This window comes from Pimephales promelas, chromosome 18 (assembly GCF_988280905.1).
Source record: "Pimephales promelas chromosome 18, fPimPro1.hap1.1, whole genome shotgun sequence".
Classification (NCBI taxonomy): Eukaryota; Metazoa; Chordata; class Actinopteri; order Cypriniformes; family Leuciscidae; genus Pimephales; species Pimephales promelas.
Genome location: NC_142786.1, coordinates 31374814 through 31399729, shown reverse-complemented (window position 1 = coordinate 31399729; position 24916 = coordinate 31374814). Strand labels below are relative to the sequence as shown.

At 35.6% G+C, this 24916-nt stretch overlaps 1 protein-coding gene across 1 annotated transcript in view; it reads right to left on the bottom strand.

The window, feature by feature from the left end:
* Positions 1-9301: 9301 nt before the first annotated feature.
* The window catches only part of myo1g (myosin IG), a 49759-nt gene continuing 34144 nt past the window's right edge, over positions 9302-24916 (bottom strand). The window contains exon 22 of the mRNA XM_039680719.2: positions 9302-11252. Coding sequence (XP_039536653.2) covers positions 11090-11252 — 163 coding nt within the window. The 3' untranslated portion in view covers positions 9302-11089. The remainder of the gene's footprint in view (positions 11253-24916) is intronic.

The window sequence follows — 24916 nt, the reverse complement described above, 5'->3', positions numbered from 1 at the left end:
ATCGGGAGTACTCTGAACTTCAAACTCCGAGCCCTCCCCCCTGACAGCACACCAAATACGCATTAAATTTTGCCCACTCTTAATTGTATGCAAGTTTGAACCTGTGAAACTAGTCAAGATTATAGTTCACCCCATAATCAAAATTAATAAGAAATTGTATTTTGCATAAAGAAAATTACGTCTGTTTTTATGACTAGACCTTATTCAGAGCAGCGCCATGACAGGTATGAAAGTGAGGCTGTGAGGGATAGTCTTACCGTGTTTCCAATGGCATCCGCTGTAAAAAGCTGAATAAAGCTCCTAGATTACTTACAATTTTCCACAGCTTACATTGTCAGGAGTTTTTTGTCAACTGAAATTTCTTGGAAAGATATTTTTCCAGTGTTTCGTGAGCAGAACAATCCGAAAACACAATAAATAACAGTACAGCCCATTGAAGAGATGCATGTCTATCCCTTACAGCCTCGCTTTCATTCTCATTAAAAATCAAAGATGGCGCTGCCGTGAATAAGGCGTATTACAACATTTATTGCATAAAGACATTTAAAAGACAATAAAGATAATTTCTTCTTATGTCAAAAAAAATTATTAAGATTTATTCAATAAATATTTAATTAAATGTGCTGTGAAATTGATTAATCGTGATATCACATTATATGTGTACATATATATTTATATACACACACACACTTTTAAGATATCTTAGTGATTAGAAAGCACAAACTTATTCATGCAAATATAATAAGAATAATTTAAAGTAACGGAAATACAATAAAATAAATCAAAATCAAGTAAAAAAGCTGCAATGTCCTCTAATGAGAATCTAGAGGTTAACTAGTCATGAATATATTAGAATTTAAAAAAAAACATGCTTTCTTTACGCAAAATGTAAATTCCTATTATTTATTTTTAACTTTGAGGTTGTTGTGAAATGGGTTAAAAACTATACTATACTGCTGATAACACTGTTTGTTCCAACCATCTTTTTTTGGTTGGAACTTAAAAGCAAATTTATGACCGGTATTCACAGACAGACTCGTATATTCCACACAGTAACAATTCTGTCCACCTGTTGGGTTTCTTTATTGTTCTTTTCTGAAAGTTTTAACTTTGACTCTTTATGGCATGTGCAAGATACACAGCACAATTGTGTCCCTGCTCCATATGATATATATGCAGCCCAGCCCAGCAGTGCGTGAAGTGAGCGTGTGCTGCCGTAAATCTAGTCTGAGAATCAAACCCCCTCGATTCACTGGGTCGCAGATGGTTATATGTGCTCTGAATCAAAGCAAGTCCCTCAGCAATCACCGACTTGTTCACATAGTCACTTATGTGACGGCTGCAGAAGCCCACTGCCTTCTGATGTGGTTGAAAATGCACTTTGGTCAGGCAAGTTGGTCGCTAAGGCAAATATCACAATGATTATTGTTCATACAGAGTTATGGAAACCCCTGATCCTGAGTAATATGAAGGATATCGCAAATTAAAAGTTGAAGAGTTCAGATGCAAAAGCCTCTAAATGCCATTTGAAATTTTCTTCTTTAATGATGATTTTTATCAAGCTTGTATATTTAAGTTCAGTGATTTCACTTAAATGGCAATGATAATTACCTATTAATTGTTATTTAAGTGAAATTACTGAACTTAAATATACAAGTTTGATAAAAATCATCATTAAAGAAGAAAATTTCAAATGGCATTTAGAGGCTTTTGCATCTGAACTCTTCAGTTATCCAACGTCCTTTCAATCATCTAGAACACCCTAGAACCACCAAGAACACTCAAACCAACACCCTAGCAACCAATGTCCAAGCATCCATCTTGCAACATCCTAACAACTATCCATAAAACCTTAGCAACCAACAAGAACGCTCTAGCAAATCAACGCTGTCACCATGTAGCAAAACAAGGAGCATTCAAACCATCTTGGCAACTGCATGTAGCGACGTCCTAGCAAACATTTAGAAATCGTAGTATTTAATTAGCAGCAATCAATTAGCAATGCCCTAGCAACCCCCAAGAACAATTATGGTGCTTTTCCATTACCAGTACCAGCTCGACTCACTTTTCGTTCTGTTTTCGGTAAATTATACACTGCTAAATGCAGACCTTCATCTATAGTGGCTACAAAAGAGGCTAGGTTCAAATGCTTTATTTTCTTATCAAGAGAGTACCAGACAGCAATACGTGTAATGAAACTAAAATCATTACAGTATGTAAAGGGGTTGGACAATGAAACTGAAACACTTGCTTAATAATTGATTAGCACGTTGTAGGGCGACCAGAAACCGTCTTACGTTTGATCTTATGAAAACATCACGTGATATCCAAAACGGCAGCTAGCATCGAGCTAGCGGCAAAAATGATGGAATATTTATAAATTATGGACATCAAGTCTATCAAAGTTGGACATAAGCTCGTTAGCTTTCTGCTGGAAAAAATCGATATGATTTTTCTGTCATCAAATGACATAAGTATTTATCGGAGGTGCCGTGTGGAGTCGTCGACGATGCCGTCGGTCACCACAAAGCCTGCTGTCCTGTTCACAGATGGTCACTGTCATGGTCACATGTTCATCCTTCTTAATCTACTCTTACAGATGGAATGTAAAATCAGTGAAGATTGGCCATCAGGCCTCACATATGTAGACGTGAAACCTCCAAAACTTGACAATTGTTTCAGTTTCATTGTTCAATCCCTGTTGATCACAATTTTTAAAAAAGTATTTCGTCACTTCTGAGAATGTAAGAGGTGTTGAACTTGAACAAAACAGAATTCAAACAATAACGCGTTTCGAACATGCTTTGTGTGAACTCTACTTTTTTTTTAGGCTTAGTCACATTTATCATTTGTCTTTAAATTGCCCTAATTCCTCTGGTCATCACATGCGGTGTGAGAGATTAAGAGACGAGCTTATGGCTTTGAGCGAGGTCAGAAGTTCTGACTGGGCTCTTAAAGAAGAGGAGGAGGAGGAGGAGGGCAGCGGTGTGAAGAGGATTGAGGTGGAACTGAAACAGAGAACGAGGATTTTGTGCAGATGGTTGTTCTTTTGCTTCCACTGACACAAATCTCCCTGTCGTCCTGTGCCAGTCTCATCTTTTGTGTGATGGTGTATAGATGCTCTGACACTAAGGTCTTTCTTTTTATCCACCCACAGATAAATCTCACAAATGTTTACAGTCCTTGAGGCTTCAAAACAAACGCCGATACTCTCGTGATAGACATCTGTTTTTTTGTTTTTCTTGCTTTGTTTTCGCTTTTGCTCTACTAGCGCTTGACATTGTGAAAGAAAAATGATGAATCTTTGTATTTTCACAAAAAATATTTTAAAAGACTCATTTTGAAAAAACTAAAACAAACCCTTTTAGCTTTCTGAAAAGACATTCCTGATTTGGTGAATTAGTGAATTATTTATCAGTACACAATCAGATTTTTCCACTCATTCAAAGAAGCAAAACAAAACTTTGCCATCAAAATTGGAATAACTTGTTCTGCCTTTGAAACAACTTCCCTTTTCAGGTAAAGCAGTTGTTTTCTTGCCAAACATCCTGTTTTACTCAGAAATGCATATTATGAATGTGTGTGGACACTGGACAGCTCATAATCAAAACTAAACTGATGTGATAAAATACATATATGTTTCTCTGAAAGTATTCACTTTGCTCAGCAGATGTAAGTCCTTCCACAAACAGACAATGCCTTTTCCTAATTTCCCACATGTGAATTACTGTGCTGACAAGATGTATATTATTCAGCACCAGGTCATATCCGAAGGGATTTCAGATGAAATGAGCAGTGATGTTATAAGTAAGTGAACAAAAAACATTTAAAGGGATACTCCACTTTTTTGGGGGGAAATAGGCTCATTTTACAACTCCCTCAGAGTTGAACAGTTGAGTTTTACGGTTTTCGAATCCATTCAGCCGATATTTTTGATATTTAGAAGAATATCAGTAAACAGACAGTTTCTGGTCTCATTGACATCCGTAGTAGGAATACTATGGAAGTCAATGAGATATTCCTCTAAATATCAGAAAATCGGCTGAATGGATTTGAAATCCATAGTATTCCTAATCCATATCCATAGTATACACTGCACTCACAATAAATAAACAGGTGCCAGACAGACAAGACTAGAAATCTCAAAAAAATAAAAAAATAAAAAAATAAACGGTCCGCACACTTGAATCCTTACAGCAAATGTAACCACCAAGCTTTCGGTCAAAAGACCATCCTCAGGGCATACAGGCCATAGACATGATAAGAAATACATAAATGCCCTATTGGCCACTGGAGCACACGTCAACGGCGCCGCCATATTGGGGATGGCAACTTTCCCAACTTTTCTCTCATACCGGGAATTGAGAAAAATACCTGTTTTGTGCGCTGCTTGGGGCTGTACAGATTTTGAGGAAGTACCTTTCACAAGCAAGACTGGACATTTGTTTTTGGTTGTATTTGGTCATGATTTAATTAGTAATAGTAACATTCAGAGGTTAAATATAAAAATACTACAGTGTGTTATTGTGTCACGAAACGTAGTTTTAATAGTTTTTCAGCCGACAATGTAGTCGTTTAAAGCTCAAGCTCAAATATGTGGTTTGTTTATAAAGATAGCGCTTATTTAAAAATTATATTTGCTGTATCAGTGTGAAGCTGCTTTGATACAATTTGTATTGTGAAAAGCGCTATATAAATAAATGTGACTTGACTTGACTATACTATTTGTTTATTTTATTGACTAAACTATTTACTATTACTTCTCACTTTGTGTTATAATTACTATTTGCATTGCACTGTAGGCCCATTGTACCATAACATATGTAGCCTATTATCATAAAGGATCCATCAGTTACCCATGTTATTGCTAACATCTGGTCAATCACAGAAAATGCTTTTTCCACAATAAACAAACTTAAATATCTCAGTATGGGGGTCTTTCTTAACAATTCTTATCCAAGAATAAAAAGCCAGATACATGACAAGCCTGAGCTACTAGTCTAACTATCGATGTTTTAAATAACTTGAGATGGAACTTTCTGTACACCACATAAAACCACTGAAATCGGTTGATAAATGTAAAAACAGTTTGTTTTCATCCAGAAAAAACGCAGCACATCCGTTTACTTACATTTGAGTCCTGTGCAGTCTTGCCCTCCGCAAAATGGCGGACCCGTTGACGATGCTAACAGCTACAATGGCGGTCCTCGGCGGTAGCTTCAACTTCCGGCTGATGGATTAGGCCTACCTCCCATAGATGATGTGTATCAGAGAAAGTCTAGCTTTGTGTCTATTTTACCTCACTTGGTTGACGTATCGCAGCAACGTTCCAAAGCGGCCAATATGGCGTCTATGTATTTATTATGTCTATGATACAGACAATAAATGAAACATTTAATTTAACTGTGTTCAAACCAAAGACAGTAAAAGGTTCAAACACATCAGGACAATCAACAAACAGTGATTACTGACACCTGCAAAAGCCAGGTAGGACCAGTTGTAGTCCAATGGTGGGAGTTGTAGTTTTTCTAGGTGATTAACACATTAACTCCACATAGTGAAAATCACCAGATACAAACATAAATACACATATACAAAATGTATACAAAAATACAGGCGCATATATACACATTCATACATGCTTGGAGACTGCAAAAACATCAGTAAAACTTCCATAAACTGCCGTATTCAAGACTTACAGCTGTGACTATAACATGACACTCATGTCAAAGTCCACATTTAATTCTTTAGGATGTAAGGCGTCTAAAGTAGCATATGAATCCAATAAAGTTCCCTTTGGCATAGCACTTTATCAATATTGCCACCTCTGGGTAATTTAATCTGCTCAATTCCCTGAAAACGTTCCCTGTTGTAATATATTATAAAATGTAATTATTCAGAATCATTACTCGAGTCTTCAGTGTCACATGATCCTTCAGAAATAAATTCTAAAATCTGATGTGCTGCACATTTCTTATTTTTATCAATGTTGAAAACAGTTGTCATGTTTAATATTTTTGTGGAGACATTTATTTTTCCAGTTTTCTTTGAAAGTTGAAAAGAACAGCATTTATTTGAAAAAGAAAAATACAACAGTATATTTTATTAACTTAAAAAAAAAACTCTCTGACTGCAAACTTTTGAACAGTACTTTCCGTTCTCTGTCGGAAACAGTAGATTACACATATTAGCGGTCAGGTTAAAACAATGTTCTCAAGTGCTCTCTTCATGGTTTGAAAGTACAGTGAAGTTTTGTCGCTGTGCAACTCCAACATTTGTCCTAATGGCTTGTTCAGTGAAAGTGAACGTGCAACCACAGTAATCTGCTACATGTGACCATGAGAGCAAACAGCACAACACAGTCAAATTTAACCCAAAGATTAGGACTGGCTTGTGGCAGCTTGTTTGTTTTATTAAATTTATTCTTTTTAAAAAATAATGTTAGACAAACATTTTATTTTATTTTTACATTCTTCAAAGAAAATGTTTAAAAAGAGGGAAAAGGGTCATGTATAGGCTAACAAGACTTCTTGTCATGGATGTAAATCCCCATGTCAGTTCACCAGAACAACAAGGACTCTTTTATCGATTAGAACAGAGAATTCCACAGAAATGGAAGATTGGAGGAGGGGTCACTGAGGAAAATGGACAATTGTTGGAAGTTTTGTTCAAAAATGAATGATCATCTCCATGCTGCACAATGACTGGATGAGCCTTGACCAATCGGCAGAGTGCCAAAAGAAATTAAATGGGAAGATGAGTAGAAATCCTACCTGAGAGATTTAGTGTGAAAATTCTGTCATTATTTTTGAAGAATATCCATAAATATTAAAGGAGTAGTTCACTTAAAAAAAATAAAAAATAAAAATATTTTTCTGATAATTTACTCACCCCCATGTCATCCAAGATGTCCATGTCTTTCTTTCTTCAGTCGAAAATAAAATAAGGTTTTTGATGAAAACATTCCAGGATTTTCTCCATATAATGGACTTCAATGGGGTCCAAATGGTTCAAGGTCCAAATGAGAGTTTCAGTGCAGCTTCAAAGGGCTTTAAATGACACCAGACAATGAATAAGGGTCTTATCCAAAAAGATTTGTTCATTTTGATGAGTAAGGCGTAAGCATTTGTGGCGTAAGAGTAAGGCGAGCATTTGTGCTTATAAAACGTAAACTTTTTTATTTATTTTTTAAATGAGCGATCATTTTGCTAAATAAGACCCTTATTCATCGTCTGGTGTCTTTATAGCCCTTCAAAGCTGCACTGAAACTCTCATTTGGACCTTGAACCGTTTGGTTCCCATTGAAGTCCATTATATGGAGAAAATCCTGGAATGTTTTCATCAAAAACGACTGAAGAAAGAAAGACGTGGACATCTTGGATGACACGGGGGTGAGCAAATTATCAGCAAAAGTTTTTTCAAAAGTGAACTATCCTTTAAGAATGTACGGTATATTATATTTTCTCTATTTTTTATTATTTATTTTTTTTTATTTTAAATTTTATTTTTTTATTTTTTTTATATTAAAGAAGATCTATTGTGTTTTTGTACTTTTTAAATTTTCTTTAGTGTGTAATGTTATTTGAACACGAAAAAGGACATGGCCTGGTAGTAGTAGTGTTGTAAAAAATAGTAGTATTGTAACTTAGGGTTAAGGTAAGGGGCGTGACATTTCCGAAACAAGCTCAAAGCAGTTAACCAATCACAACACATTGATCCAGCCGACCAATCAGAGCATGTTGTGCTTTTCAGAAGGAGGGGCTTCATTGAGACAGGAAATCAAACGAATGTTACTGACAGACTGAGAAGAGAGGTGCTGCAATAACATAAAATTTGTAAAAAGAAATGTTTTTTGAACATTCAAGCATGATTCTAGTAGACCCCCAAAAATAAAATCAAGTCATTGTAGGGCATAATATGACCTTTTTATGCAGTAAATAAGCTTTATCTACAGTATAGAGGATGGGTTTTTCCATGAATTATGTTGTTTACATTCACATTAGTGAATGAAAAGCATGCACTAGGTCAGGATGACAAACTTCAAAAACAAGCCCCCACGTGCCAGATGAATCCGGTGACCCAGTCACAAATGAACCTGATTCATATTAGCTTTCTATCAGAGAAACTCAGTTTGCTGCCATGTGGTGGGGTTGAAAGCGGGTGTTGTTGCCGGGGGAATAGTTATTTTCGCCTGTGACTCGATCTGCTCCAGAAACATGACTAATGAGATTGAGGAAAACAAACTTGGTCACAGAATGGCTTTAGAGAAGAGCTTACTGACCTAAAAAAAAGAGCTTCTAAGACCCTGTGCTTTATTTTTAGTCTTTGATAGTTGTAAATGACACAGGTTTGGGTACCTTTATCTTTGGAGAGAGATAACCACATACTTCTGTAAGAAATTATAGTCTGCTCCGATCCAACTTCCCTGTTCCTTCACTAAAAAAAGCTTATTTATCATAGAGACAATTCATTCCAATCTCAGTAATATGCACAGAGTCATGGTTAAGGCAAGGACTTCAAATAAATGTTGTCACCTTAACATTTGACCCTTCTACATTGAAGTGATGTACACTTTGGAGTTGCGATGATGATGATGTCACCTGTTAAGCATGAGAGTTCTGCCAAGTTAAATGAATCAATTAGGCTGATTTGATTATCATCAAGATGTGAATGAGACTGTTATGCTGATGAGATCAGGACTTTTTTTTTGACTGTAGATAAAATGTCCATGTTTCGTAGGTTTAAATGCAGCTTATATATTTATGCGTTGTAATTGCTTTCATCATTTTCTTTTTGTCTCCCTCACAATTTTAATTAAACTGTCTTGCAATTCCCTTTAAAAAATAAAATATTGAATTAAAGTAATCTTTTTTTAGTTCAAACATCTCAGGCAATTTCTAAATTAAAATGAAGACGTTTATAATAATTATATAAAACTGTCATTTGAAATAATTTTAGATGTAACAGAAAGCCATTGCTTGAAAAATACATTTTTAGACATTCAAAAACTAATGATTATCATGGCACAAGAGTTCAGTGTAAACAGCAGACATTCAAAGTAGCACACACACATTTTTTTTTTAAATCACAAAGAGAAAAAAAAAATGTCAAAAGGATGTCAAAACGGATGAAAGATTCTCGCAGCAGGAGAGTGGAAAGCAGGAAATAGAAAACAGTGACAGTAAGGCAACCTGTCACTATTGAGAATCTTCAGTGCCGAGAAACACACACACACACACACACAATGTGTAACGAGAGTCCCCAACCAATAAAGTTTAAAAACTGCATAAAACACACAAAATCATTGCATGTAGCATTTAATATAACAATATCATAAGGCTGTGAAATGATTTGATTTCAGCATACTTGCTTTTTTTGTGTAATTTAAAGATGACAGAGTTGAATAAGCATTTAAACACTCCTCTGTGTATCCATCTACGGCACACTGACAATTGTACGGTTTGATCTGAGGTGTTGTAAACCTTGGTTAAATATGTCTGTGTACCACCAAACTCAAATGAAAATACTCTTGGTTACATCTCCACAGTTAAAATGTACACCCTGTCCCTGAGAAAAAAACTAAACAAATTTATATTATTTTATTATTACAAATTATTTTACTCATTTCTTAACGTAAAAATATACTCTACATGAAAAGTGCAAAGGCAATATCGATAGAACGTTCCCTCTGAAATGTACATAAATAATAAAATAGCATTATTACACGATCCAACTACAATTAAAAAAAAAAACATGACAACACTTTATGGCGAATTCATGTGCAAAAATAAAAATAGAGGAGGGACGGCAGAATCATTTATGCGGTGTATTGTCTTTTCAACCGCATGATGAACCACGTCGACGCTGACGTTTAAATCATGTAACGACTGTGTAGTTCGTTTATACCTCTGCGGATTAGATTTAGTCTTCAACATTCATAAAGCGCGTGTTAATATGTGGAGATTATTATGATAAACAAGGCGAGCAAGAATCATAAACCTTTGTATGTCACAGAGCTTATTTCTGCAATAATCCAAAAACGTACGGGGTTTTTGTCGAGGGAACCGTGATTCATGTCATCACTGCAGCACTCCATTAAAACAACAAAGTGCATTGCTTAACAAGGAATTCTCTTCCACTTAAATAAGCCTAAACACAGAACGTTCCCCTAACGTTCCCGAATGGTCCCATGAGGTTATTTTTTTGGGAACCAAAGAAGAACGTTATAGAGAGCCTAAGTCCCGCCCCCCGGGACCTTATTCCGGCTCATGGGACCTTATTTCGGAAAAATTATGAATGGTAGCCAATGGCGAGAGACAACTTATCTTTTTATTCCGTCTGAACCGTGCCCTGAATTACACTTATGATGTTTGTCAATTTAAAAGATAATTCTGAAAGTCAAAAACGTCGCAGTTTGTCATAAAACAGAAGAGTAACATTTAGTTTCATGTGAAAATCGCTCAATGAACTACATCTCCCGGGAAGCGAAACTACGAGTGAGATCCGCTGCTCGTGTGTGTGTGCAGTCTGGTACAAAACACTCAGGTAGGACGGCGTAACGGTACGATTATAACGTAAGTCTATAGAAACAATGACATACATTAGCCTCAGTAAAGTTAGCTTCATTCATTGAGAGAAAATGTGCACCTTTGGGATTTGTAGTCTTTGTAATTACGTATTTTCACAGTCTTATACCTCAACGGTTTTACATCAAACTGCGACTTACTTTACTTTAAAATGTATCTTTTAAATTGACAAACATCATATGTGCAATTCAGGGCACAATTCAAACGAGATCAAAATATTTGTTGTCTCTCGCCATTGACTACCATTCAATATTTTTCCGATTTAAGCTCCCATGGTGGTCGACCGGAAGGGGAGGGACTTAGGCTCTCTATAGGAATGTTCCATGTAGGTTATTTTTAGGTTCCATTTTTATAACGTAAGGAGAATGTTCCGGGAACGGAACCTTAACCTTAAGTTAGGGAAAGTTACTGGGCTAAACAATCCTATCCTGTTTGATATGATGGGGAATCTCTGAAAGTTATGGCCCCGTCTCTGACTGAATGGGTGAATACTGTCCTTGGCTTTACTGGTGGGGCAGCAGTAAGGTGAATCCTGTTCGACTCTTCCTGAAGTCTGCGATGGTCTGGCCGGGTTTGGCCTCTACGGTGATACTCTTGGGTTTGCCGCTCATGTGTACCTGGATTGCAGTGGAGCAAACTTTCACCGGCACAGGGGTGTTCTTCACTCTGGAACAAACAGATGACATGACATAATTACTCTTGATTCCAGACAATGCTGCTGAACACATCCCCAAAATAGCTTATGACAGCTCTCACAACTCCCTGTGGCCTTTCAAAAGCAGGCGGTTGTGTTTCTGCTTGCTTTTTAGTGGTTCATGATGTAGGAGGTTTATTAAGGGTTCAGTATGTTAGAGGCAGTGACTGAGCCTTGCCATTAAAGGGATAGTTCACTTTGAAATGAATTTTTGATATGTTTTAGCTTACCTCAAGGGCATCCAAGATGTAGGTGTCTTTGTTTCCACAGTATTTTCAATTTTGATATTTTTAGGTCAAACCGTTCTTGTCTGTCAGTCATATAATGGAGGTCTATGGTCACCACCTCTAAGAGCATGCACAGAGAAGTATTTATAAAAACAATATAAATACTGTTCGTTTTCTCACACAAACTTAGGCCATCAATTACATTTATGAGTCATTAAATCGTGTTTGATTTTGACTTCTCTGTGCATGCTCTTTGAGGTGGTGACCATAGACCTCCATTATATGACTGACAGACAAGAACGGTTTGACCTAAAAATATCAAAATTGAAAATACTGTGGAAACAAAGACACCTACATCTTGGATGCCCTCGAGGTAAGCTAAAACATATCAAAAATTAATTTCAAAGTAAACTATCCCAATAAACTAACCCATCACTCCCGATGCCAGAATAAAATGGTCTCTGATAGATATTACATATGACAATTACATTTTAAACATACACTACCATTCAAATATTTAGGGTTGGTAAGATTTTTTTTTAAATGTCTCTTGAATTATGTTCACCAATGCTGCATTCATTTAGTCAAAAATGCAATAAATAGTAATATTGTGAAACATTTTAAAATAACAGAATTTATAAGAAATATAATTTTTTTGTAACACTATAACCATCACTTTTGATCAGTTTAATGTGTTCATGCTGAATAAAAGTAGTTTTTGGATATACCCTACACTCTTAGAAGAAAAGGTTCTATATAGAACCTTAAAAGGTTCTATCAGTGCTACGTATTTGGAACCCCTAAAAGGTTCTATACACTCTTAAAAAAAGGGTTCCTCTGGGTTCTATATAGAACCCTGGGGTTCCGTACTTGGCCAATAGAACCTTTTACCAAAAAAAATGGTTCTATATAAAACCATTTTGGAGCTCCATATATGAAGCGGGGGATGGAACCATTTCTGGTTCTAAATAGAACCATTTCTTCTAAGAGTGTATAGAGAATTATGTGAAGGATCTATGAGCCTTTTGAGAGTTTCATGACAGAAAATTGTACTGATTTATTTCCAAAAAACAAAACAAAATCCATCACAAAATGTACAATTTATGAAATGTCTTATGCTCTATGACAAAAATGACAAATAATAAACTATGCAATACGTAAAAGAAAAGCATGAATTGTAGCTAACTACACCTAAAAGATTGTTTTAAACACATCCAGGATTCATCAGCCTATTATATAAGTGGTTCAGAGGCAGTAAAGTGGGGCTCAAAAAGTTCCATTTGATGGAGTCAAAAATAATGTTCTATGTAGGACAGAAGAGACGAGAAGGGACACCTCCGCTGTCTGATTCTGTCCCTGTTCCCCAAATGCACAGCCGTCTCACTTCCTCGGAGGATTTAAAAATGGTCACCAATTCTGAGAGTGAAAAGACAACTATGGCACAGAAAGACTCTTTTATTCAGATGTCTAAACACAAATGAAATGGTTCATAAATGCACATCAATTTAATATTGATGTAATACACACTTTTGTAGCATTTCATTTTTTCCCACTTCTAACTTATAATAACCCATGTTGAACTCTCTCTGATCTCAGAATTAAACAGGCTGTTTTTGATATTGTACTTCTAGAAATGACCTCTGATATCCGTGTGTAAAGGTGTAGTTTGAAATGTTGTTCAATTTGATAACTACTGCAAAGTTATTTTACTAATCAATAAGGTTGTGAATTTGGTCACAGCTGAAACATTTGGGGTTGGTAAGATGTTGTAATGTTTTAAATTAAATTAAAGTCTCTAATGCTCACCAAGGCTGCATTTGAACATTCAGTAATATTGTAATATTGTGCAAAAGCAGCCATTGCTTCAGTCTTGAGTGTCACATGTTCCTTCAGAAATCATTTGAGTATAAATAAATTGTACAAAAGGACAGCATTTATTTTAAATAGAAATTTCTCTTTTTTTATGTAGTCACTTTTAAATAAATGAATGTGCCCTTGAATAAAAGTATTAATTTATACCAATCCCAACTAATGTACCATAACCATCCTGACTGTTTGAATTGCTCATTTCGCAGCTTACACTTTTGCAAAATGAACATGCAATTTTTTTCAAATTATTAATATTTTTCTGAACTGAATTACATTTAGTTTTTGGTCTTTTTTAAACATACAGTAAATTCCTTGTTGGCACCTACTATAGCACGAAGCAGGATGGTCTCTTTGCTTCAGTCAGGTTTTCTCTTTCCTACCCACTGCAAATCATGGACAACTCAAAGTGTCCTCATTAAACCCTCCAACAGGTGGACGGCATGAAAAAAGCCGGATGTGGGTCACGCAACTTCTCACTTCTCTTGTTCCCTTTCCACTCAGCTGTTCCCACCAGGGCTCAAAGCCATGCTCCGCTCCCACCCATCAACCCACTGACCCGCTGATTCACCAACTCACCCAAAGAAGGGCATTAACCTATGAATCTATGATAAGATTTAAGTTAAACAGCCCACCCCAAAAATGAAAATTGTGTCATCATTCTGTTCTGTCATGAAGAAAAGCTGTGTTATATAGACAAGCTGTAGAAAGAGAGATTTACTACAGCTTGTGCCAACAAAAAAAAAGGATTCATTAAAGATGTGCATTAAAAAATGAGCTAAGAAAAGGCGTGGACAGTTATTTTTGCGACTTACAGTACCTTATCGCATATGCATTTGTAGGAGTTTCCCTTTCAAACACAACATTTATGGGAGAAGCGTACTTGAATCAAGCAGCTTGATTTACTAATGTGGTTTGCAGTACTCAATTTACTTTTTTGTGCCAATAACACCAGAAAAAAAAGCATCTGCATCCGAAAATGCACACTTCCCTCCCCCGAAAAACAGTACATGTCAAAAGAAGTACAGTATGTCTGAGTTCATAGTGCTCATAAAAGAGTACACTCTTAAAAGAAATGGTTCTATTTAGAACCAGAAATGGTTCCATCCCCCGCTTCATATATGGAACTCAAAAATGGTTCTATATAGAACCATTTTTTTTTTGGGGTAAAAGGTTCTATTGACCAATTATGGAACCCCAGGGTTCTATATAGAACCCAGAGGAACCGTTTTTTTAAGAGTGTATAGAACCTTTTAGGGGTTCCAAATACGTAGCGCTGATAGAACCTTTTCTTCTAAGAGTGTAGGCAAAAAGTACTGGGTGACCTACCACGTCCAAATCTGGCCCTTATAGGTATAATTTAGCCAAAAATTTCAATTCTGTAAGCTTTTTTCCAAACACATAAGACTTAAAGGGATACTCCACTTTTTTTTTGGAAATAGGCTCATTTTACAACTCCCTCAACAGTTGAGTTTTACAGTTTTCGAATCCAATCAGCCGATTTTCTGATGTTTAGAGGAATATCAGTAACCAGACAGTTTCTGGTCTCATTGACTTACATAGTAGGAAAAAAAAATTTACTATGGAAGTCAATAAGACCAGAAACCGTCTGTTCACTGATATTCTTCTAAATATCAGAAAATCAGCTGAATGGATTCGAAAACTGAGTTGTAAAATTAGCCTATTTCCAAATAAAAGTGGAGTATCCCTTTAACTAAAACCTAAAATGGTAATGTTCTATAAACAAACAAACATATTGGATTGGAATGTGGTATTAAATGGTGGCAGAATTTAAATGTTTAGGTGAACTACTCCTGAGCGGTCGGTTACTATTGGCTTAGACCAGAACTTTTTGCAATTCCTCTAAAAAAACTTTTTGAGTTGCTCAGGGACATGGCGTCCAAACCGACGAGAAGATGATGCAGTTGGAGCTGCATTATTTATTGCCATGGAAACCATCCGACAGAACTGGGACGCAGCAGCAACTCCGTATGGTTCTTGTGTGCCCCGCCTTCCTTCCTCCCTCCAGAAGAACTTCTTTTATTCAGCGTTTCTGTCACATGTGACTGTACATCTCCATGTCATTATTATAGCGAATCATTGACAACTCTTGTCTGAAAAACACACTTCATTACACATTCTAGTCCCTTCCAGATCCGTTATTCCTGCAAGCCCATCCCTAAGAGTGGAAACCAACTCAAGAATCACACATGCAACCACTGCAGTCTGCGTCCCCGGGGCTCGGCTGTCACCGCGCATGACTTTTGTTTACCATCACACCATGAGTTTGGACCCCCATGGGCTCTTAGTGACTGCATGCGTTTGTTTGCAGTCTCACCCTAATGGCTTGTCGAGTACATCACCAGCAAAAGCAACATAACAATGTTCCCATTCAGATACAACGTTCAATTTCGCATTATTTTCATTAGAAATATGTCCTCTTAAAAATAACGGTTCCAAAAGGAAATTTTTGCGGCAATGCCATAGAACCCTCATTGGTTCCGAAAGAAGATTTGAATAATCTATAGAACCTTTTTTTTTTCATTATTAAGAATCTTTTGTGCAATGGAAAGGCTCCATGGATGTTAAATGTTCTTCGTGGAATCATCATAGATTGATTTTATTTTTAAGAGTGATGATGAAATTATGGTCACAGTTTAGATGTCCAATTGTCACTATTAACTAACTATTAACTTTTGCCTCAAACTCCTAATTACTGCTTATAAGTTAGTTCTTAAGTTTAGGAATTGGGATTAAGGGATGTAGAATATGATCTTGCAGAATAAGGCATTAATATGTACTTATAAGTACTAAACAGCCAATATCCTAATAATATGCATGCTAATAAGTAACTAGTTATTAGTGAGAATTGGAACCTAAACTAAAGTGTTACCATCTTTTATTCAGCAAGGACACATTAAATTGGTCAAAAGTGAAAGTAGATTAATTTTGAATGTTACTAAAAACAAAAACTTTCTATTTTTCAAAAGAATCCCTAAAAAAGTATTAAACACAATAATATTTTACTACTCTACTGTTTTTTATTATTATTATAAATTTTTACTGTATTTATGATCCAATAAATGCATCCTCATAAGCATATAGAAACTTTGTAAAAAAAAATGAAAAAAAAAAATGAAAAATTTTACCAAGGCAAACTTTTGAACAGTAGTGTAAATACAATTAAATAAATATACAAAAATGCTTGTTGGTGTTTTAAGTTTTCTACAACTATCATTTTATGGTTTATTAATAATGTATCTAAGGTATCTGAAGTCAGTGGAAACTCTCTTCCACCTTTTCGTCTGTCACTTTTATTCAGTTAGTTTCATCCTGCATTTTTGTTGCTAAAATCAATTCTCACGGTCCTCAGGCATTCGTCCATAACACAATATCACTTCTTTCACCCTCTCTCAAACTGTCAGCCATTTTCCCAAAGGCAAAGGATCGAAAATCAGCATAGGGCTCTGGAGATCTATATACACTACTAGTAGCCAAGGCTAGAGACAACAGGGATTTCTTTCTAAGAAAGAAATGTCGAAGAGCGTAACATTTAGCACAAGTACTTCAAACAAAATTAAACCTGTGACCTATTTTCTGAAAAACATTTAGAAGACAGACGGGGCTCATGCTTATAACAGTATCCTTCAATAAAAAAAAATAAAAAAAAATCACTACTAATGTAGGACTGAAATCCTGGATATAACCCGTATTATTTCAGTGATACGGGTGCAAATAAGATGATTGATAGGCGAGAGGCCACGCGCAATGCTGGTAGCAGAAATTCAGAAAGTTGGATATAAGTAGCGATATCAAAGCAATCCGATTGTTTTTATAAGGAATAGTATCTAAGACATGCTCACATGCCATAAAATAGAAAACGCTGGTTTATAAATGAGTGTAAAGAAGAAAATCAAGGATTATGAATCAATTCGACAAACCGCGTGCGCCTTTGTGTATATTTTTACAGAGTTACAGTGCAGTTGTAATGATTTTATGAATTTCTTCACTGAGAAAATAGAAAGCATGATCCGAAACACAATTATAAATGTACAATCCTCTATGATTCAGCTTCAATTATCGCCCCTCAAGAACAACTACTAGCAGTCATAAGACACCAGGAGGGACCATTACAAGTCCACAGATTACACATGCACACACTCATCCATCTCCACTACTCCCCATCATCGCTCCTTCAATCCTAATTAGCACTTCCTCAACTGCTTGGCAACAGCAGCATCTGCGTCCCACAGAGGTGTGGAGGAACAGGCTGTTTTTCTTACTGTGAGTATGGAGAGAAAAGGATAAATAAAGTGTTTACAGCGTCTCGGTTCACAGTAAATGCTGGTTTGGGTCGCCTCAATATGCTTTTGGAAATGCAACATGCATCAACAATCTTCCCAAACTTGTAATGAGAAGCACATATCAACAAAAGACAAGCTTTAAGGGCTTACTGGAGTTTTTACAATAGTAAATACTAATATTTCTTATTTTGGAATTTCTTCAGTTTAACCCTAAAACCATATTCTGGACAAATGTGGGCAAAATAATTTTGATTTATTTTTAAAAAATACTTCCCTTGATCTGAGCGGTACAAGACTTGGCTACTTTTCCTAAGTTTGCCTCCTGAACACACACAATTTTTTGACTCAATTCTACAATGTTAAGTGGTTGAAAAAAAAGACTCCTAAATCTTGTATTTGGGTCAAAAATGGGCACCCATAGAAATGAATGGGAAAAACTGTAATTTAGAGCATACTAAAATAAGCCAAAATAAGAACCCAGGTGACAGCAAAGTCACTTCATCTTTAGGTTTTAGCTCTAAGAACTTATTGGAATGATATTTTAATGTAGTTAAAAACATTAAACATAAAAATGAGTGTAATTTACATAGAAAATATGGTACTTTTTGAAGTAAATAAATTCAAAAATACCCCCAAAATTAAAAAAAAAAAAACACCATAAATGGATAGACAAAACTTTATCGAAGACAGTGATATAACATTTATAATAAATAAAAATTAGGACCACACCTGAGTCCTCTGTGCCCACATTTGTCCACAATTACAGGATTAAGGGTTATGAAGTGAATACGGTTCTTATTTTAGCTAAATTGTGCAGCCCCTATACAAACAAGCCTTAGTTTTCAGTGAATAATAAATTACTTAAATTGAATCTGTTCCTCGTATAAAATGCATCACATGCCAACTCCTAATCACTGTATGGATTTTTCATTGTAAGCAACATTACAATTTTAAATGGAAGACATACAGGTTCAGAACGACATGAGGGTGAGATAATAATGACCATTTTCATTTTTAGATGAGTTATCCTTTTAAATCCACTCCAACTATTGCTGCTCTCATCAGCATTAAGTGGAATTATAGTACTACATTGATGCAATCTATTAGTTCAACTTGAGGATGGAATTATTCTGCAATTATTCAATCAATCAAGACTTAATGAATGCAGCAACACCTTGTGTAACGGTTATATAATCATAATACATCACATAGATTATTTCTAGCCTGATTAATCACATCTTGGGAATGAAGGACGAGATAAGCTGCTCATCATCTCTAAGATAGTTCCTTATTGATACACGGTATAACACCATTGGAGGATTACGCAACAGGCTTTTCCTTCCTATGGGAGGCCAACACATAGACACACACACCCAACAGGGATGAGGTCATGCATGGCAACAATAGAGCTGATTATTCTGGTCATAATGTCTGCAGATGACACAAACACAAACAATCTCAGTTAAGCACAAGCACACACAACAGAACAAACAGTGTTTCGAGGACAGTTCATCCACACCACCATTGAAACGTTTGGTGCTTTTCTTATTTATAAATACTTCTCTTCAGCTAGGATTGATCAAAAGCGATAATAAAGACATTTACGATATTACAAAAGATTTGTGTTTTAAATAAATGCTGTTCTTTTGAACCCTAAAACTGTATCACACAAAAAACAAACAACATCTTAAGCTGTTTTCAGCAATAATGTTTCTTATCATAATTTCTTAAAATCTTATAGACTCAAAACGCTTGAATGGGAGATTGCCATTTAAGGTAAAGTGTGCAATTTGTTTCCAAAAATGGAAAAATAATGACTTGATAGGTTTTCAAACACTGCCTTTAATCAATTACTGTAATCAACTGTAAGTTCATGATGAAATGAGAAAACATGATGTTTAACTGCATCAATCAATTCAGTAGATGCATAAAATAACGTAACAGTTCTGGTAAATGAAGAAAATGCTCTTCTCAAATGTATCTAATGAAAGTCACAATGACCTGCCAATGGAGAAGCATAATTTTAATAATTTGCAGTTAGACAGGATTGATTAAACCTGGGATAAACTTTTAAGCCTTATATATACGTATCAGTGCAATGGTGCACAATGATGTCTCTAACACACATATTTGAGGTCTTGAAATCTTTATCAACAAGCAGATGAATTGAATCAGGTATGTTTTATTAAGAAGACATCTAAACTATGCAGAGATGGACTTCCTTCAGGGTCAGGGATGGGAACCACTACTCTATAATATTTAAAGACATAACTAGGTCATTATTATTGTAATGTTATTACCATGGCAATTATAGCCATAATTAAAATGACTCATGTGAATTTGCAATTGATTTTAATGTGTATTCAAAGTAGCGATTACTGCCGGTAGGTAGTTACATATTTGCTAAGCTGTAAAGATGTGGCCCCCTTTGTAATTTAGCAAAAAATGTATGTAAAGCACTGTAAACTAATTTCATTGCATTTTATTTATTTGTCTTCTTTAAATATAAGAATAAAGATATAAGAAATTCAAAGCCACTTGGCCAACCTTCTCTCTATAAAGTCACTATGAAATTAAAATGGACAGTTTTTTTTATTATTATTAAATATTGCAGTATTTATAATAAATGATTTTTCCAAACACATCATTATTATTTTTTAATCATGTGCCCTGGTAATCTTTAATCAAAATAACTCTTTGCAGCTTTTCTCTGATGACGTGTTTACTGGCACTAAGTCGGAAAAACAACCTGCCAATTACAGCATAGCAAACACAATGATCTAATGATGCAATCAATTCATGAGTCTTACATTTTTTCTCGTTCGAGAAGCCGTTTCACAAGGACATATAGTACATCACAACAGGGAAGAAAAGACTATCGCACATTGAAGTATAAAACCCCGCTATTGAAATACTATCAGTCAACAAATATACATAACACCTGCCAATCCGCCAAATCCAGGTGGATTTTCAGCATTGGTGTGTCAACGCATTCTCATCCCAAGGCATCATATACTGACGCTTTTGCCAATGAGTAAACATCCAACGCACATGGCACCCTTTAGCGTCAACATAACGCGCTTCGGTTATAGGTAGGGTTAGGTCTGGGGTAGTGTTAGGGTTAGACCACTAGGAGGCGCCTTCTGCCCCATACAGTATATATCTGTGTCTCATGTTGACGCTAAAGGGTGCCATGTGTGTTGGATGTATATGCATTGGCAAAAGCGTCAGTATATGACGCCTTGGGATGAGAACGGGCTGGGTGTGTAACACAGTCACTATAAAACAGTATAATGGGTCCGTGCATCAGGTCTTAAAGGGACAGCAGCCTAATATACCGGCTTCCACATTATGGGATCATGTTAGAAATATCTATATGACAGTTTTCCCCATGGCACCGGTGTCAAAATTGTGGTTAATCTCAATCCCTGTTTATAATAACGTTCCTCGACTATACCGCTGATGAAACCAGCCATCATAATCAGATCATACAAATACTTCAATTTCTGGTCTCCATTTTTGTAACTCTACTAAACTGCTTGTTAAAGTTGATCTATTTAGGTGAAAGAAAATTCAAAACTGGTCATTTTTGGAGGGTGGTTAAGAAGACAAACAATCTCTGCTAACCCCTTTGGCTCCAGAAGCTCACACAGTCTCACACACCAGAGCTACAAAAAGCTCTAACCCAGCACTCACTGCCTTTGGCCAAGCCGTCACCAACACACACACACACACACACACACACAGCTGTCTCAGCAGATGGCCAAAAAGGGGTAAACTACCCAACACACACACACTGGCGCTGCCTTTCGACAAACAAACACACATGGTCAGTCATAATGTTGACTGCTTAAAGCTTAGTCAGGTGAGGGTGCATGACCCAAAGGAAAGGTCACAGAGTTTAAAGAGGCATCATAACAGAAATGAATCACTGTTTGAATTGAGATGCAGACAATGAGCTCTCAACATGCATGCAAAGCAGAATGTGAAATGTAAATTCATTAAATATTTACAAACTAGGCTATATCCCAATTCATGCGAGAGAAAAAATTGTAAGAATGCTGTAATGTGCCTGAATAATAGGGCTGGATATTGACACAAATTTCACAATTTGATTCGATTTCGATTCACAAGCTTGCAATTCGATTCGATTCAATATTGATTATTTTGGATATCAGTTACAATAAATGGCAAATTTTCTCAAGGAAATCAAATCTCTTAACTAATGCTGTAAACTATGGGAGTCTAGTTGTAGGCTTCATTAGCCTAATATGAAAGTAATAATTAACTGTTTTGTAGCTATACAAACACTTAAATTACACTTTTATTTATTTTTATAATGAAATATAAACATTTAAATGTGGCTGTCATAAAAAACTTGCCAGATTTATTCAAATATGCATTAAATATTGAAGAACATTAAGATTATAATGCATATGTAATATGGTGTATATATTTAGCAAAATGCTCCTCTCTAGAGTTATTTTTTTCTTGCTGACTAACGAGTTTATGTGGGTTTTCTGAGGTAAATATGACGATACATGACATTGATTACAAGCTGTTTAACTGACGTCTTTCCACGGTTGAAACGCTGATTGAGCGAATCAATGTGACATGATACGGATTTCGATAAGTTGTACTCTATCTTTTAACACACTTTCAGATGCTCATTCATGTTTATTTGGCGCTGTGACTGGTATTATTAAGCCGGAAGAGAGATCAGCGCTGCTGCTTCCCCAGAGCGATCTCACGCCACAGCGACAAAACGTTATTTATGTTTTTGAATTTCTAAAGAAAATGGACGTAATTTGAAATTTGAGACTTTGTTTCATATCAATAGTAACAAAGGACAAAGATTATTGCGATTTTTTTTTTGGATGCGCGCAGCCGCGAGACAATGTCCCATTCATTCAAATGAACAGGATGACTAATCGATCCTTGAGATTTAAGAATCGATATCGGTTTGTAAAAATGAAAATCGATTAATATCGAGAAATCAATATTTATTACCCAGCCCTACCGAATAACATAACAAGCACACTGAGCAAAACATTTCATAAAAATAATTTTTTTTAATAAATAACACATGAAAGAAATTATATAAAAGTCATTGAGACTTTGTGGCTGTCAAACTTTAGCGGACGATGTGATTCTTTACACCTGTGGTAAATCTGACAGGACACTTGTGTGAACTTGACTTCAAACATCCACTAAAAATCATCAAGTTAAAAGTCCTGAATTTTTTTCTAAAGTTCATATTTATTTTTGTATACCGATTTGCCTATATTACTCCTACAGGTCAAAGCAAAATTGTCTGTTCTCCTAAGAACGATTATACAAGTCAATTTAGATTGGGGGAAGATGTGGAGCGTAGTCTTCATCGAGCAAATGACGTCTACATTTCACTCAATGCTTACATGAATAAGTGAAATAGGATGATAAATGAACTTTTGCACGATATTCTAATTTTTTAACAGTAATTACCTGTAATGTACATGTACGTGTTTCTATAAACCATAAAAATAACAGGATATTTTTACTGTGAAGGCCCAAAGTCAATGATCATATGCTGCACTTCACCTCTAATTATTCATATAATAATCCTGGTTATATATTGGGTTACTATGCTAGTTTAGAGGAATGTTGTTTCCTACTTGGCATAATGATGGTTTAGGGCTGGTGAAGGTTATTTTTACATCTGTTCAACTGATCTTTAAATGAAGATGAGTCCATCTTGGCTTCTTTTTTGTGCGTAACATTCTCCTTATCCTTATGAAGTTTATGAAAATGGAAAAGTCCAACATATTTTTCAACGCAATGAAAGTCGTCCTGGGTGCTGTGGTCTTGGCGAGTGGGTATAGAGTGAAACGCAAGTGTGTGCATGGTCATCTGTTCTCCCGCCCACCCCCACACACACATGCTCACACACTATTTGCCCTCCTCCACACTTCCACCAGCCCCTCTGACGTCTCCTTTTGATGATGTCGTAAAGGGGGCATGACCTCATGCATTGACTCGCAGATGGCAGCACAATGGGTTTAAAGCAGACGTGCAGGAGCAGTGATTGCAGACACCCAGTGACTTACACACCTGCCACACACACTTGAATATGTGATTTACGGGGACTCTCCATAGGCATAATGGTCTGTATACACTAACCCTAGCCTACTCCTTAACACATCACAAAAAAACTATTTATGAATTTTAATAAACACCATTTAGTGTTTTTTTAAAGCCATTTGGTTCATGAGGACACAGGAAGCGTCTTCATAAACCATGTTTACGTTTGTTCAGCACCAGCAATGTAACAAATCCCGTCCACCAATAAAGTCCAGTTAAATAATTCACTCTGGGAGTTGTCATGATTCAAATATTAACTCCCAGAGTGAATTATATTTATTAGGGCTGTGCAAACATTAATTGCGATTAATCGCATCTAAAATAAAAGTCTGTGTTTACATAATATATTTGTGTGCTGTATATAATTATTTTGTATATAAATACACACACATGCATGTATATATTTAAGAAAATGTGTTATTTATATATCAAATATTTATATTTATATAATATAGATTATGTATTTATATATATATATATATACAGAATTTAAGCGCAAATAATTCTTAAATATATAAATGCATGCATAGCTATTTATATATACAAAATAATTACATACAGCACACACAAATATATTATGTAAACACAGACTTTTATTTTGGATTAATTGTTTTATTTTGTAATTAATTTTTGCACAGCCCTAATATTTATATAATTATAAAATATATTCAGGATCTTTTTAATGCAAAGGAAGTTGAAATGAACATCATTTATTTGAAATCTATTTTTGTTTTATTCATTTAATGCGTCTTTGCTTAATAAATGATCAATTTCTTAATTGATATTATACATCATTGACTGATTGATTATATTCAGCAGTCAGACCACCATTGTTACACTAATCAGCATGTGTATTTTCCATAAAGAAACCCACAGACAGACAATAAACTTTTGAACTATATCAGTTTACAAAAAGCTTTGTTTTATATGCTATTTAATGAATCCAATATTTTATTGTCACCATTGTCACAACACAACCAAATACAGAAGCGTGCTGCAATTACTTACAATGTAACCAAATACAGAAACACACTGCAAATTCAGGTCTTCAACAAATAGACATTGAACAATAAGCAGTCCCAGCCAGGATTGTCACTTGTTGGGGTCCCCTTAAAACAT